Source organism: Polypterus senegalus, chromosome 2 (assembly GCF_016835505.1).
Source record: "Polypterus senegalus isolate Bchr_013 chromosome 2, ASM1683550v1, whole genome shotgun sequence".
NCBI classification, from domain to species: Eukaryota; Metazoa; Chordata; class Cladistia; order Polypteriformes; family Polypteridae; genus Polypterus; species Polypterus senegalus.
The window spans coordinates 269555442-269572097 of record NC_053155.1 but is presented as its reverse complement, the minus strand read 5'-3'; the positions used below and the strand labels follow the sequence as shown (position 1 = coordinate 269572097).

At 38.1% G+C, this 16656-nt stretch overlaps 1 protein-coding gene across 1 annotated transcript in view; it reads left to right on the top strand.

The window, feature by feature from the left end:
* sh3kbp1 (SH3-domain kinase binding protein 1) overlaps positions 1 to 4655 on the top strand; it is a 338963-nt gene extending 334308 nt beyond the window's left edge. Inside the window, 2 exon segments of the mRNA XM_039745542.1 lie at positions 4018 to 4081; positions 4490 to 4655. Coding sequence (XP_039601476.1) covers positions 4018 to 4081; positions 4490 to 4531 — 106 coding nt within the window. The 3' untranslated portion in view covers positions 4532 to 4655.
* The last annotated feature ends 12001 nt before the right edge of the window (positions 4656 to 16656 follow it).

Below are 16656 nucleotides of genomic sequence, written 5' to 3'. Positions count from 1 at the left end.
GTAAGTGCCTTGAGCATGGGAAAGGCACTATGTAAATAAAATGTATTATTTATTATTATTACCACTGTGCCGCCTGCAAGTATTCATACTCCTTGTAAATATAAGGTTAATTTTGCGCAGGTCCAATGTATTACCTTAAATCTTGTCCAGTTTATTGATGGTCGTCACCCATGTATTAAATGGTTGGATCATGTGTTCTAAAATAAGTTATGTGGATACATTCCTCTCAACCACTTGCCGATCCAATCCAAAATGAAGACATAAGAGCATTCAAAACAAGTGAGATATATAATTGCAGACAAGCACATTTAAAATTTACAAGTCTGTCTCAAAAGCACTGAACATATATTGGAGCCTCGGTGCTGTTCATCTTACGAAAATGGAAAAATATGAATCTACAGCCACACCACTTACTTGTAGTTAGCTGCCCTACAAGAATGGTACTTGTCAAAGAGGCCATGGTGATGCCAATGGACACCCTAACCTAATTATAGAAGTCATTGGTGGTGATTGGAGAGAATGTTCATGGCTCAGCAATCACAAATAGGGCCTTTATGGAAGAATGCAAAAAGAAGCAGTGGCTGGATACACAAATAAAAATGATGGTCAAATGAATCACAAGTCCAGGTTTTAAAAGTCATTTATGTGATAAAATGGGTTGGAGAGACGACGTACCTTTTCAAGGCACTGTACATCCATGGAAGAGCCAGCCTGATCTGAGATTTTCACCAGTGATTCTGATAAAAAGGGTCCCGTGACCGATAAATACAGGCTTTGTGGGGGGTGGTACAAAAATGTTCAAATAAATATTTTAGAACAAAAACATATACAAATTAGATCATTTTAGCTATATACAAAAAGTGTCAATTAACAATTAGAAAAATAATCAGAAAAATAACAGTATATATGACATTAACTCTGAATTAAAGTATATCAATATAATCAAATAAGACAACACTCAAAATTGTGAAACAATATATTCTTGAATGCTGTAATGTTTACAAAACAATACATAAAACAGTAAATTAGTGCAAAGAGCAGCTAATGTGAGTAACACGGTCAACCTAATTCCAATAAAGAGAGGCTGCAACGCAGGACATGGGTAGAGCTCTTGTTGTACTTATGAATGTTGCCCGTTACACTGACACCCGCGCATTGGGCACTCGTGATGGAGGACATGACAAATATCAGTTTGCCAGAACAGAGCGGATCAGAAAGGCTAGACAAGGTGCGGTAGGTAACAAGTGCTTTTAATATGTTTTAAGAAGTGATTTTGTTTGAGTTTGACATGTGTATACAGTCTGGTGAAGTGTCCCGCGTCCTCTTTTGTTTTCCACAGAAAATCCCATTTTTATAATGGCCGATGTTTTTCAAGTGAAGGCTGCTTAGTGCATGAGTCATTATTGCTGCATGCTTTGCCAGGCGCACCACAAACAAAAAAGCAAAAAATATTAGTAATAATGAAGCATTAAACTGTAATGTGGTTCTTGTAGTGTCTATGCTGTGATGTATGTGGGTAAATATGTATTAAAGCGATAACAAAGTTGTGCTTGTTCTTGTTTGCATCCACCTGACAAGCTTCTCATCAGTATAACAAATCAAATGAAGACAGGCTTGGCCGTGTAAAAAACCTCCTCATAATCAGTTGTTACCTTGTTTAAATACACCATGTTGATACTGAAACCACATCATGTTGGTTTAGTGAATGTGATTGATAAGTGAGATCCCCGTTTTCAAAATGGCTTCAATTATATTCACATAAATGACAATATTAAGCTGTTTTTTCATGTAGGCATGGATCTCTGCGTGTGTTACATGATGCTGCCATTGTAATCACAATCAACAACAATACACCACGTAGTTTACTTGTACCTTCCTGAAAACTGGGGCTTTTTTACAAGCATAAGAAATTCATAAGGAAAAAAATAAAGTGTTTATCTATCCATCCATCCATTATCCCACCCGCTATATCCTAACTACAGGGTCACGGGGGGGTCTGCTGAAGCCAGTCCCAGCCAACACGGGGCGCAAGGCAGGAAACAAACCCTGGTCAGGGCGCCAGCTCACCGCAGGGCACACACACCAAACACAAATTGGGGGCACTTTAGGACCACCAATGCACCTAACCTGCATGTCTTTGGACTGTGGGAGGAAACCCACGCAGACATGGGGAGAACATGCAAACTCCACACAGGAGGACCCGGGAAGCGAACCAGGGTCTCCTAAGTGCGAGGCAGCAGTGCAACCCACTGCAGTGTTAAATGTGTCAAATATTCCTATAATTCATCAGTGATCTCACTGCACCATTATGCATCTCTAGAAAATGTACATGTCACGCACGATAAAACTAAACTAGTCATCCCAATAACGTGCATAATGCGTGCTGATGCTACCGTCACACACTGCAGAGGCGTCCGCTAATTCCAAATGATTATCCAGGGCAGGGGACATAGTGTGTGTGTGTGTCACATTAAAGGATCAGAAATAGAAAATAAAATGAAATTGCACCGATGAACACACAGAATGCAGTATGTGAGAAATATGGAGGTGCTGAGCACACTTGGTGAGCGAGGTGATGGATATGACTTGATGCAGAATTATATGGCAAGCCGAATTAACATTTAGAGATATCTCAAAATGGATTTTAAGATATCTGGAAATGCATTTTAGATATCTCAAATTGACTTACAGATATCTAAAAATGCATCTATTTTAAGATATCTAAAAAGCATTTTATGATATCTTAAATAGATTTCAAGATATCTTGAAATGATATGCTGTACATTTTGAAATATCTGAAATGCATTTTAAGATATCTTTAATGCAATTCGAGATATCTTGAAATACGTTCCTGTGCATTTTGAGATATCGCAAATACATTTCGAGATATCTTAAAATAACTTCCTGTGCATTTCAAGATATCTCAAATACATTTTGAGATATCTCAAAATCACTTCCTGTAACATTTCCTATTCTTTCAATGGGACTTCCTGTCTATTTCGAGATATCTCAAAATGAATTTGAGATATCTTGAAATACACAGGAAGTTATTTAAGATATCTTGAAATGTATTTGAGATATCTTGAAATGTGCAGGAAGTCATTTTAAGATATCTGAAAATGCATTTCAAATATCTCAAAATGAATTTGGGATATCTTAAAATGAGAAGGAAGTTATTTTGAGATATCTCGAAATATAATTTAGATATCTTAAAAAGCATTCAAGATATCTTGAAATTAATTTTTTCAGATATCTGAAATACATTTTTAGATATCTAAAATTAATTTCATGATATCTTAAAATGGGTCTCTGCTCCATTTCAGATATCTAACAATGCATTTCAAGATATCTCAAATTGTATTTCAAGATATCTAAAATGCATTTTAAGATATCTTTAAAAGGACACTCAATTATTTCAAGATATCTCAATAGCATTTTCAGATATCTACAATACAATTTAAGATATCTCAAATACATTTCCAGATATCTTAAAACAGCTTCCTGTCCATTTTCAGATATCTCAAATACATTTCAAGATATCTTAAAATGACTTCCTGCACATTTCAAGATATCTCAAATACATTTTAAGATATCTTATAATAAAGCAGTAGTCCCATTGAGATAATAGGCAATTTTACAGGAAATGATTTTGAGATATCTTGAAATGCATTTAAGATATCTTAAAATGCATGAAAGGTCAATTTAAGATATCTGAAAATTCATTTGAGATATCCTGAAATGCAGACACAATTATTTTGAGATATCTGAAACTGTATTTGAGATATCTTGAAATACATTTGAGATATCTCAAAATGTATTGCAGATATCTTAAAATGTAAAGGAGATTATTTTAATATCTCAAAGCGAGTTTCAGATATCTTAAAAAGTAAATTACATTTTAAGATATCCAAAATTCATTTTGAGATATCTCTAAATGTTAATTTGGCTTGCCATAGAATTATAATTCATGTCTCATGCTAAACATATATTCAACTGTCTTTAATTTGTTTTCTTTAGGAAGGAGATTAAACAATTAATGAATGAACTGGATGAAGAGAAGAAAATACGATTATCTTTACAAGTAAAAGAACACTTTCTTTTATTAAAAGTTTATCTATATTTATTACTTTCTAATGAAGAAAATTATGTATGAATTCATGTGAAATGTAGGTGATGGTAGAATTCGAGATGGAAGACAATACAGTGTTTGCATAGCATGTCTGCATGAGTGAAGCTGAGAATAATCTTAGAAGAATAAATCTTTAAGTGAGGAAAAAGAGATTACTGCAAATCTGTATCGGAGATTAAAGTTGAAATGTTTAAATGTGAAGACGGACTATAAATTAATAACTGTTGCCATTTTCAGCAGTACATATCATTGTTCTAATTCAGTAGTTTGTTTTTTTTTCTTTTATGGGAAAACCTATAATAAATATAGCTGGTTGTTTAACATATATATATAAGATTTTTTTTTTTTGCTTTGTTTTAGATGGAAGTGGAACATATAAAGAAAGTACTCCATTCGAAATAAGCACGAGATCAGCAGAGATCAAGAGAACAAGATCAAATCACAACTCAAGACTTTAGATTTTATTTTCCCACAGCCAAAATAGTTTTGCACCAAAAAAACAAAATCTACATATATATATATATATATATATATATATATATATATATATATATATATATATATATATATATATATATATATATATATATATATATATATATATATATTTGCCCTTTGACTTTCTTTGGGGGGAAAAAGAAAAATAATGTTTCATCTTCCTGTAGTGCATGAGATGAAGCACTGATAACTCTTAGGAGCGAAATGCCAAGCAGTTCACGTGTGTTGCTTGTCCAGGACCCCGACAGACAGACAGAAAGTACAGTGTTGGTATTGTTCTGATGAGAATTTTTTTCAAAGATAACAAGTGTTTCACAGTATAAGTTTACAAGTTATATTTGCCACATATGTGCTATTTCTATTTGTTAAAAATAATTTTGTGTGTTCAAGGATTTCATTATAGAAGTTGGTAAGTTCAAATATGGCTGTGCATCTTTCTTACCGGTTCTGTTATACAAAGATTAAAAAACACAAAAACTGGAAAGCTTTCCAATGTGACAGTGATGTTTTCTTTTTTCAAGTTGTTTAAAATTTAAAGAAACCTGTTTCTATTTTTTTTTTTTTTTTTTTCAAAAATCTTCTCTATATACTTTTATATTTTAATGTACTAAATACTATTAAGAGTGAAAGTTTTATTAAAAAAGAGCTGGAAACTCTTCCAAGTGTGTGGTATTTCTGTCTAATTTATTATTCTGAAGGTAATTTTTCACATCACAAGAAACGTTAGGAAGACACAAAGTCAAAGCAAGTCTAATTTCAGTTCTCTCCTCTACATCCACTAGAGGGCGCTACCGGTTTTGAATTCGTTTCCATTTGACGATTCCCTCTAAAGCTGCTGCTGCTGCTGCTGCTCTCACATTTTAATGAACACGGGCAGCGTTTGCTTAGAAAACTGAAATTCCAAGTAAGACGATGATCAGCTTTCTCCATTTAGATGTGTTAAATGTTGCTAGAGTTTAATAGGTTTCTTTTGTAACATTTATATTCACACGCACACACTATAGAACTATTGTCTTCCTAAGAAAATATAAATATTTATCATGCTACAGGGTATGATAAGTATACAGAACACATTATATATTTTCATTCATTTAAGAGCTAAATGTCACCTCACATATGAACTAGTAATGTCATATTGCCTCATTTTGCACTTTTAAAGTTGTTTTTGTCAAATGAAGATCACGTCTTTGTTGAGTCCATTTAGGTGCTGCATTTTCTGTGCACAAGGCCTGAACAAGTTCATCGAAGAGCATCACAAATTTAAATGTTGTAATTATTGTATATAGAAACTAGGAAGAACATATATTTATTTAGAAAATGTTTTTGTGGTGAACAAAGGTAGTTTCATATCTTATAAATAACCTTAAAAGTAAGCAATGTAAATCATGTGTTTTATTTATACTGGTGTGACTTTCTTTTTAAAGAATTTGCAATCCTTTACTTTAAATGTCCATCCACTCGTAAGAAAATCTGATATTAACGGTCTGGTGATTTTTATTACTATGATTAGTAATTAGCAGAGTACATAAATAATGGTCTTTATTTAAATGTAAGAATAGCTTAGTACTAAATGTAAACACAAAAGAATGGAAACATAATTGATTGGGAGTGAATTACACAGAAGTTAGTTGCGTATCATGGTAGCTGAAGAATGCCTTTTTAAAAGGTAAACACAGTCTGTTTACTGGCGTAATAAATCAACATTTTAGGACCTATTAGAGATTCGCTTATCATGCTGTACAAAGCTGTCCTCAGCTGAGCAGGACGGCGAGTCCTCCTGCTGTTTATGCCGGCCTTATTATCAAAGCCACTGGATTTCTCCTAAAAGCATTTTGACATTGCCTAGGCTGACCTGGACAAATGTCGTTTATTAAACATTGATCAGTATCTTCAGATTTTTACAATTGCTTAATGGAGAAATGTGATTTTCTATTTGTACAACATGAAGCTTAATTGTTTTGGGATTTTCACATACAAAGCAGGTCTCTGTTTTACAGGAAGCTGACAGTTTTCTGTATCCGAGTACGATTACTAAGTTGATCTTTTTCTCTGAGCTGGAAATCACTTTTACTGAAGTCTCTAGATATCTGAGCACATCATAAAGCCAGCAGCACAAAACTAAAAACACAATTGTAGTGGTCCATTATGAGCTGTTTATTTTAATTAGCTTTTAATAAGTCTTTGTAGTGTTCTGTCATTTTTCACTTTTATTTTCTTCAGCAAGTGGCAAGTTTGTGCTTGGCAGATTTTCTTCGATGTGTTTAAGCCTGCGGGCATTTCTTTCATTATGACAGCATGGGAAGTGAGTTTTTAATTTTAGTGCTTGGACTTCCTCTTCTGTGTCATCAAGCCCACCACTTTCGTTGTTTCCATGTTATTGATGTTTGCATGTGTTTGACGTCTGCAGTTTAGGCCAGTCTACGTGACTGGGAACCAGTGGCGCAGCAGGCTGCCGCTCTTCATCACATTCACTAAATCTTTGCAGTCACTTTATTCGCAGATGACCAGCCCAAGGCAGCAGGTTGGACACCTGACTCTTTTGTTCTTTGCTCAAGGAGCCTTCAGAACAGGAGACCGAGTTTGTCCTTTGTGTTTTCAAATTCGACTGCTTACAAAATGCCAGGTGAAAGGCTACAGCGGCCAGCCTCTCAGACGCCACACGGTTATTATAGTTTTGCCTTTTTGTATTAGTTTTTATTTCTGACCTTACTTCAGGAAATTCAGGTTTGTTTTAGTTTTCCTTTATCGTGTAGTTTTAGTTTAGTTTTTATTTTACAAAGACATTTCTATTTTATTTTTATATATATACAGTATATTAGTTTCAGTTTTAGTTTTAGTAATTATGGTACAGTTAAAGAGCTACTATTTTGTGTCACAATAAGACAGAACTGTACACTTAATGGGTTTGGATATAATATGGGTTTAATGTTAGTGGAAGCTTACTACGCTACATGACACACTTTACTATATGGTTTTGTTTTTGTCTGATAAAAACAAGCATAGTCAAAACCAGGTACTGAATATAAACAATTTTATAATTTTTTAAAATATTTTCTATGTCATTTACGCTGAACAAATCTGCGCTGACTGTTGGCACTTTTTTCTTTTCCTTTTATTGCCTAGAATGGGCCAATTTGTAATGAACTTTAAGTGAATTTTAAGGCGAGGGTTTTTTTTACTCTACATGTCTACAGCACACAACATATCCTGCTCCAACAACAATGTGCTTATAATGAATGCCTTCAATATTTCATTCAAATATCTCAAACACTGGGCTTTTTTATTTTCTACCAGCCATATTGATCTGTGATTCTTCTCAGGAACAAACAGTTTATAGACAGAATGTTGCACCTGCAGGCCTGGAAAGTTATAAAAAATGGGAAAATAGATTCTACTGTGTTTTGACAGGTGTGACCATGAAAATCACAAGCGCTTAAGAAGAATAGGACTCTTAGGCTTGAGTCAGTGTGTAGACCCCATCTAACTGTATTGAAGGAAACAAAGAAAAACAAGCATTTATTGTCAAAGGTTAGGGGCAGTGAGACTTGAATAGCCCACCATAAGAACAGTAAACCCTTAATGAGCAGAGCAAGAGCAGGTAATAGGAGTATGGACAGGCACAAAATGACAGAGACAGCATCTGAGATTAAGAACAATATATATATTATCTAAACCTGTTTATCCAGAGCAGGAGCCTGGAGCCTACCCAAGCAGGTTTGGATGTAAGGCAGGAAGAATCCCTGGTGTGCAATATGTATTACATGGCTGGTGTTAAGGACAAAAAGAATAGGATATTCTGATTTGAGAGAGAAAGAGAAACAAATGGGGACAGATATTTTAAAGCATAATTCTGCTATTTTCACAATATCAGGTATTTTGAGCTGTGAACATGAACTAAAAACGATAAATTAATAAATATGAAATAAATACAAAAACAAATGAGTATGTTTAACTTTTCATCTCTTCATCTACCTACCTTTGTTTGTATTGCTTCGTTGTTAAACGACTTTTTTAAAGCAAAAGTGATTGGTCAGCAACAATATGTTGATCTTGTATGAAGACCTCGTCAGTCTCTCGGTCAGTGCAGATTTATTTTCAAAAACCGGGTGTAGTCTCCCCTCGACTTTCTCGTGTACTCAAATATGGTGATGGATCTTTGAAGAGTAAACCAGAAGACAATTATTATATTATGTACATTAAAGAACCATCGACAACAAATCAAATGAAATTAATAATCTATTGAACAATTATTATAAAAGTTAACTTGAATAAATCGGACTCTGCAGCTGCATTAATAAAAAAAAAATTGAGTATGTGTTCAGGTAAAGTACGGATTTGACCCAAAAGTTAATACAGTTGTACAGTTTTGGTGTAACAACCACATGCCGAATTTAATCCATCTATCTAGTTGCGTTTTTGAGATATCGTGTTTATAACACACACACACACACACACACACACAGACATAATTCCAAATAATGGTATTTTCAGACTCGGGGAGTTCTAAAACGTCAAGATTCATCAAAATATCGAGGTCGAATTTTTTTCATGATTATTATACTTTCTCTATACTTTGTATACTTCGAGTGCGAAGTGGCAGGTGAATTACTGTCAAAAAGCAGGCACCTAAGAAATAAACTGAAACGTTACTCCATCCATCCATTATCCAACCCGCTATATCCTAACTACAGGGTCACGGGGGTCTGCTGGAGCCAATCCCAGCCAACACAGGGCACAAGGCAGGAAACAAAGCCCGGGCAGAGCGCCAGCCCACCACAGGGCACACACACACAGCAAGCACCTAACCTGCATGTCTTTGGACTGTGGGAGGAAACCCACGCAGACACGGGGAGAACATGCAAACTCCACGCAGGGAGGACCTGGGAAGCGAACCTGGATCTTCTAACTGTGAGGCAGCAGCGCCACCCACTGCGCCACCGTGCCGCCTGAAACGTTACTTACTCGTGATTTTTCTGTCCATACGGTAAAATTTTTGTTGAGCAGCACATTCCGATTTCAGCCGTTTGAATTACATCTTGATTTACAACAAGTGCAAAGAAAGGCGGCACATAAATGGCTTTCTATTCCACACTCTTTACCCGCTTATTCAGCTCGCTCTGTCACTGCAAATGCTGTGTGAACAGCCGCCCTCCGTCACCAGCCGTCATTCACTGGATGAATATGTGCGGGCGGCTCGTGAGGGATGACTTTCAGTTTTAGAGTTCTAAGGCTTAAAAACTAACAGCAAGAAAATGAATTCAAAAACAAAACCTGAAATTATATTTAGTAAATTATTATTTTATTTCAGTTAGTCTTTCCAGCTGCTTTAATAGTTTTGTTTAGTTGTAGTTTTTCATTTCCGTTTTGTTAATTTTATTTCAGTATACAAAATGTTATTTTAACAATAGTTTCAGTTTTGATTTTAGTTTTCGTTAACTGTAATAACCTTGGATTACCCTGTGAGGTAAGGTGTATATAGAATATGCATAAGCAAAAGCTACAGAAAATGTCAAGAATATCTCATGTAAACTTTGTGGTACTCGGGTGTTCACCGTGTTAGCCATTATGATTGTAGTGAAAAGTCAACATGCAAGCTTTCGAGGCAGCTCAGGCAGACGTAATCAAAAACTTTAATATTCTTGGATATAACTTTCTGCCTTGTAGTTTTTTGATATTTGAAATGTTTGAAGCAAAACAGAATGTTGGAAGTGATGTGGCGGGACTGGGCCAGTGGCATTTACAGTGTATGAGGTTGGGGTTTTCAGCTTAGTCTTAGAAAGCATTGTGGACGTTTGGATATTCCATACACGGCGTGAATTTACAGACCACTTGGATTACAGATTTCAAGGCTTTGGGGCCTTTTAAAAAACTGTTTATTTATAGTGAAACTTTCTGGATTCCTGTTGCCCATAATAATTTCAAAAGGTAACAAAACAAGATACTTTGAATTGCTTAAGTTTAGAATAAAGAGGATTACCATTTGCGGATAAACAGATATTCCTACATGACATTACAGAAGGAGTAGCACTAGAAGGAAATTATCGGGTACCTATAGGACTGATGCGCTAAGCTGACCTTACATTGGGTGGTGTGTCAAACTTGACAATTGCAGATGTCATATTACCTGACTGCTTGACAACTTTCCAGCACAGTTTCACACGTCCAAAGTATCCCAAGTTCCCCCTTTTCCTGGTGTGTTGCCTGACAGAGCCATTGCTATAGGAAAGGTTTACAGATGTGGCGAGTTCAGTGACAGTCTCTGCCTTTTTTTCTCCCATTCTGTCATGGTCTGTAAAACACGTGACAGCCCATAGTTACCTTTGTCAATGTACTCCAGTATGTGTGTTGTACTTCCGAGTGGGCATCTGTGGGCAAACCTGCTCGATTTGCGAGTCTGTGAGTCCATCGAGTTGGACTGAGTCGTGACTGCTAGTGATCACAGGAGCCTGCAACTGAAACTCCGTGGAGTAAAGGCCATGTCATACAGTACATGTACATCCACACTACAGTGGCATTGAAAGTGGCATTCCTTTGTTTTTTCTTATTACATTGTTCCAAGTTCTGCATTGACTCTGAATGAGGCCAACTTTTCTGTATGTTACTCCATCCATCCATTGTCCAACCCACTATATCCTAACTACAGGGTCACGGGGGTCTGCTGGAGCCAATCTCCGCCAACACAGGGCAGGGCGCCAGCCCACCTCAGTCTGTATGCTTTTAGTCCTCCAAATTCAGCCACACCTGGCACAAACAACCCAGCACCCTACACTGTGAATTGGAGCAAAACCTGCTGCTGTCCCGACGAGAGGACCAGACGACAATGGCTTATGTTGTGATTTGCACCCTTGTATGTCACTTTGTACAAAGACTTTTTTGTTGTCGGCTTGGTTATTCTGAAGTGCCATCTGGCCAAATTATTCATTTCATTCTCACATGCCTGCAATAAATAGATTTGATCACCATGCATGGGATTTATTCCTGCATATACTACAAATCTCCCAAATTCAGCACATCCACTGCCCAGAGCCTTTGCCTGCATATTACCAAGTAACAGTATTGCCACTCCAACATTTCCAAGAGCCAACCGCCATTTAAAAAGCAACAGAAGAGTGCCTTGCGGTGGGCTGGTGTCCTGCCGGTTTGTTCCTGCCCGCCCTGTGTTGGCTGGGATTGGCTCCAGCAGGCCCCCGTGACCCTGTAGTTAGGATATAGTGGGTTGGACACTGACAGACTGACGGACTGACAGAAGAGTGCCAGTCGTTCTTCCTCAGAATGTCCACAGCTAATGTGCTTCACTCTGATGGCTTCGACAGCGCTGGGAGTTGGTGGGTTATGTGCTTCAGATGATAGACAGAAAGGTTGGTTCTTAAAGAGTTTGGTCTCTATAGTGTCTTGCCCTTCTCGAGTGATTCACCAATTGAAAGAAACAGACAGATATTGTGGCTGACAGTTGCTGTGTTTGTTACATTAGGGTGCATCAATTGAAAACCTTAAAATTGCAATAGAAATTCTAAACACGTCATTTTCTTGTAAGATGGCAGCATCATTAGCAATGATGTTAGAAGTGTCCAGCAGGTGGAATCACGTCATAGTATAAAGATGGCAACCCCATGGGAAACATGCACCAAAGAGGAGCAGTGAAGGGGTTGAGATTTACTGGCGAATGAAGGCTCAGTACTGTGGCTGTCCAGACACTGGCAGACTGTCCTCGACTGGGTCAGGCACATCAAGTAGTGACACCAGAGTTGCCTGCAGAAATGGAACTTATTGTGATGAAAAGATCACTGAGTTACCATGAATGATGGTTCAGCATTCCACACCATCCATGATGTTCTCCACTTCCACAAGGTGTCTGCAAGATGGGTGCCATGGTAGCTGACTCTAGAGTTGAAGCAATGATGTGTTGGTGCATGTCAACAACTTCTGTGGTGCTTTCAAGGAGAGACTGATGGTTTCCTACAAAGAATTATTACTGGAGTTGAAACCTGGGCTCGCTACCATCAGCCAGAAACCTCAAGAGATCCCTCCACACCAAAACTGAAGAAGTTCTGCATGCAGCCATCTGCAGTGAAGAAGATGCTGACTCTCTTTTGGGATGAAAGAAGTGTCATTTTGGAGCATTATATACCCAGGGGAACATTGTAACCAGACCTCCTCAGAAACCATCTTCGACCCGCGATCATTTCCAAATGAGGCAGACTTCAGAGAAGAGGTGTCTTATTGCAGCGTGATAATACTCCGTTCCTACTGTCCGTGCAATGGTTGCAACCTCCGAGAACCTGCACTTCGAGCATCTTCCGTATCCACCATACTCACTAGTGTGATCAGCAGCTTTCGCCAAAGCATCATTCACAGCAAATTTGCCGTTTGCCCTTTTTCATTTACTGTAATTATTTCCTGATAATTCGTCCGGTTTAGGAGAATGTGTTTCCCCAGCGCCCAATAATTCTTTGTTCTTTATGAGACAAGTTTGAAATTCCTATTCTATGTTTTTGATGGAAGAAAAAGTGCAAATCATCAGGAGAGACAGTTTGGAGAGCCTTCAACGCGACTTTAAATAATAGAACAAGCCAGTGGCTTCAATCATGACACACCACTTGGAATTTTCTGCCTTTAAAAGTCCGACGTATTTTACTGACTTTTGACTGTGATTTTGGCATTTACACTTTTTGTGACGACGTTTGCGATATACGTCTGTCTGTGTTCTTTCTTTTTTGATCTCACAGAGGCACAGTGGTTGGCACTGTATAGTTGGCAGACGTTTCTCTAACCCTCAAGGACACTTTAAAGATGGCACCATTCTAATTCAGTCAAATCCAGTCCAGTTAGTCCTTCCTCAATGACTTCAATACATTGCACTGAGTTCTGCGACTTCTCCAAACTCCATCGTGGAGTTCACTCATCACTACTACTCAGTAGACCTCACCCCAGTGATTACCGCGTTAGGACCACTCAAATAGGCGATGGGTGTTTGTCTTGTGGACTTGTATTGAAGACCAGGAAAATTATGTAGAAAAATGATACAGCTGTGTGACACAAAAAATTATTAAAAGAATTAATGTTTCCAATTGACTCACCTTACGCTGTATGTTTAAATGTAAATAACGTTGTTTTTTTGACAATAAAATAACAAGAATTCCATTATTCTTATCCCGTCTAGCAACTACACATAACATGTGAACACAAAGGGAATACTGGCTTAATTTTTTTGGAGACTAAACACTTTCAATTTCGTGTCGTGTAAGATGCCAAGGGTCTTGATGCACAATGGACCCTGTCTGGGAGGTAACGGTGCGCGCCATCCTCGTGACACTTGGCACTCTTTATATGTAATACGCTACCGTGGCTGATCGTTTGTCTGTCCAGGATTTTAAATCACGTGTTGCTCGCCAACTTATTGACCTGGAATTTGGTACACATGTACACCGTGACGCCTAATATCTGCTTTCGGGGTGATGATTGACCTCCAAGCTTATTCCTTTTTTATTTTTATTGTACAATCAACTCTTGCCAGCGGCCATGCAGCACATGCGTACGGGCGCCGTTCTCATCCCTACCACCTTCACTGTCACTTCACCTGCCTCTTCATATGTTAAATCATTTTTGAGACAGATTGAAGACTGAAGGACCAGCTTAAGTGAAAAATTAAAGAAAACGTACTAAGTAATTGCAACACAAACACTGACTTAATCAGTTTTAATGCGAAAGAAGAGAAGAAGCGGGCCACTAGGGTGGAGAAAAGAAGAGCTGCTCAGGAAACATCAACCTCTGAGCAAATGAATGGTAAACGTACAGAGAAAGAGGATGAAAACTAGGAATGTTGAAGTCAAGTGTATTCACTGCACGTTATCATGCAGTCCGCCGTTACTGGTGAGTAATAAATACACAGGACAGAAATGGACGAGGTGTTCTTAAAAATGAGGGAGCTAAGTGTGGCTTGAATACTTTCCTGAAACATGACTGCCATTTTATTATCAACTAGCAAAATACCCGCGCTTCGCAGCGGCAAAGTACGGCATTAAAATTATTATTAAGAAGAAAATTAAACCTTTTTAAACTGAGGGAAAATATGCCAATAATTATTTCTTAATGTCTTTGTATACTACATTGTGAGTTCGGCCCTCCAGTTGTAATATGACCAAGCTGTGCACTGAGCTTACTCTTGAGCATGCAACGTACAGTTGGCCATGTGAACAGTAATCTTGTTTCAAATCTCACAGCTTGGATTTCTGCTGTCATAATCGCTTTGAGTTTCATGGTTTGTTTCAATTACGACAGTATTTGTAGGACTTGTGTTGAAGTGACATTTGGCATCTGTCAAGCGCTGTAAGTATACAACCGGTTTCATCGATAACTTCACATCCAGCTTTTGAGAGTTTAAACATTCATAAACATCAAAGTGTCCACTACTGAAATCGTCACCTGTGAATCTAAGATGTTTAAGAGGCATTGGCAGTTGTCCAAAGGTGTAAAATATTTGGCCATTTCGGTACACTTGAAAGAGACAACCGAACAATTCAGCGCCAGCCATCAACTCACATGCAGAACCATAGGTGAGCGGCTTAAGCATTTCACTCTTCTAGTGCTCCTGTGTAGTATAATTATCTCCTGTACCGTCATCAGTCCACACCTTGAACCTGTCACAGTCATTCAATACATAAGACACAATGTTTCTCCAGATATCAAGAGTGAGCCTGATATGGCCCTGCAATATGTAACACAGAGAATGGAAAAGGTAGGATCCATCTCCGGGCATGGAAACCACTCGGTAAGTGACAGTTCTTTGATCGATGGTGATCACCTTGATAGACATGTTAATGGGGGTACGGTTGGAATGATAAAGGAAATGGGTACCTGAACAATGTAAAGTAAGTCTAAAATACCCACACAATAACTATAATTGTAATAAGCGAACAATAAAACAGCGGAGAAGCCGTGGAGTAAATAAAAGGCTGTAGTTGTCAGCAGGGAGGCGTGAATCCGTGGCGAAGCAAGGAAGGGAATGAAGAGACTGGGCGCCGGATGGCCTTATATAGGCAGGCAGCCAACAACGTGGGAGGTGTTGGGATGGGGACCCAAGCGCCACCTCACACGGTGACCGAGCTACAGGCTATGGGCGTATATATATGCGTAAGTAGGATTCAGTTAGCGTTGGGAACCCGCATACCAAATTTCTTGAAGATGGGCCCATAAGTAACAAAGACCGTTCAAAAGTTCAATATGGCAGCCGACAGTGGCATCATACCTTGAAATAAGAATACATACGGGTTTGGTTAAGCGCAAGGAAGCCGCCTACCAAATTTCATGAAGATGGGGCCATGAATAAGAAAGTTCAACATGGCGGACGTTGTCGACTGTTATGACCGTTACATGTAGAATTTCGAAATGAAACCTGCTTAACTAAGGAACGCCTGCCAAATTTCAGCCTTCTACCTACACGGGAAGTTGGAGAATTAGTGATGAGTGAGTGAGTCAGTCAGTGAGGGCTTTGCCTTTTATTAGTATAGATCTGTTTTAGGTTAAGGGATTCAAGGTTTCCAGTTGTTAAGCAGTTTTGCTGCTTTATTCTAAGACAGGGCAGTCAGCAAGCTTTTAATTCTGTACTTTCTTGTATATGAAGTATAGTATTGGAATCCTCTAAAAATGTCATTTTAAGATTTTGATGAATCTCGACGTTTTAGACCTCCCAGAGTCCACAAATACCATGTTTGGCATTATGTCTGTGTGTGTGTGTGTCTGTCTGCGTGTGTCTGTGTGTGTGTGTGTGTCTGTTGTGTGTGTGTCTGCGTGTGTGTGTGTCTGTCTGTCTGGTGTGTGTGTGTGTGTGTGTGTGTGTCTGTCTGTGTGTGTGTGTGTGTGTGTGTGTGTGTCTGCGTGTGTTCTCGTAATTCTATTAAACTTAGGACCTTTGACAGGATGCACACCAATAAGATGGGGCGTCAGCGGTCATGGGGACCAAAATTGAGTCCCCACGAAAGTAACTATTGTACAGTGATAAGGAGGTTCTGTAGACCTACCCTGCATTAAAA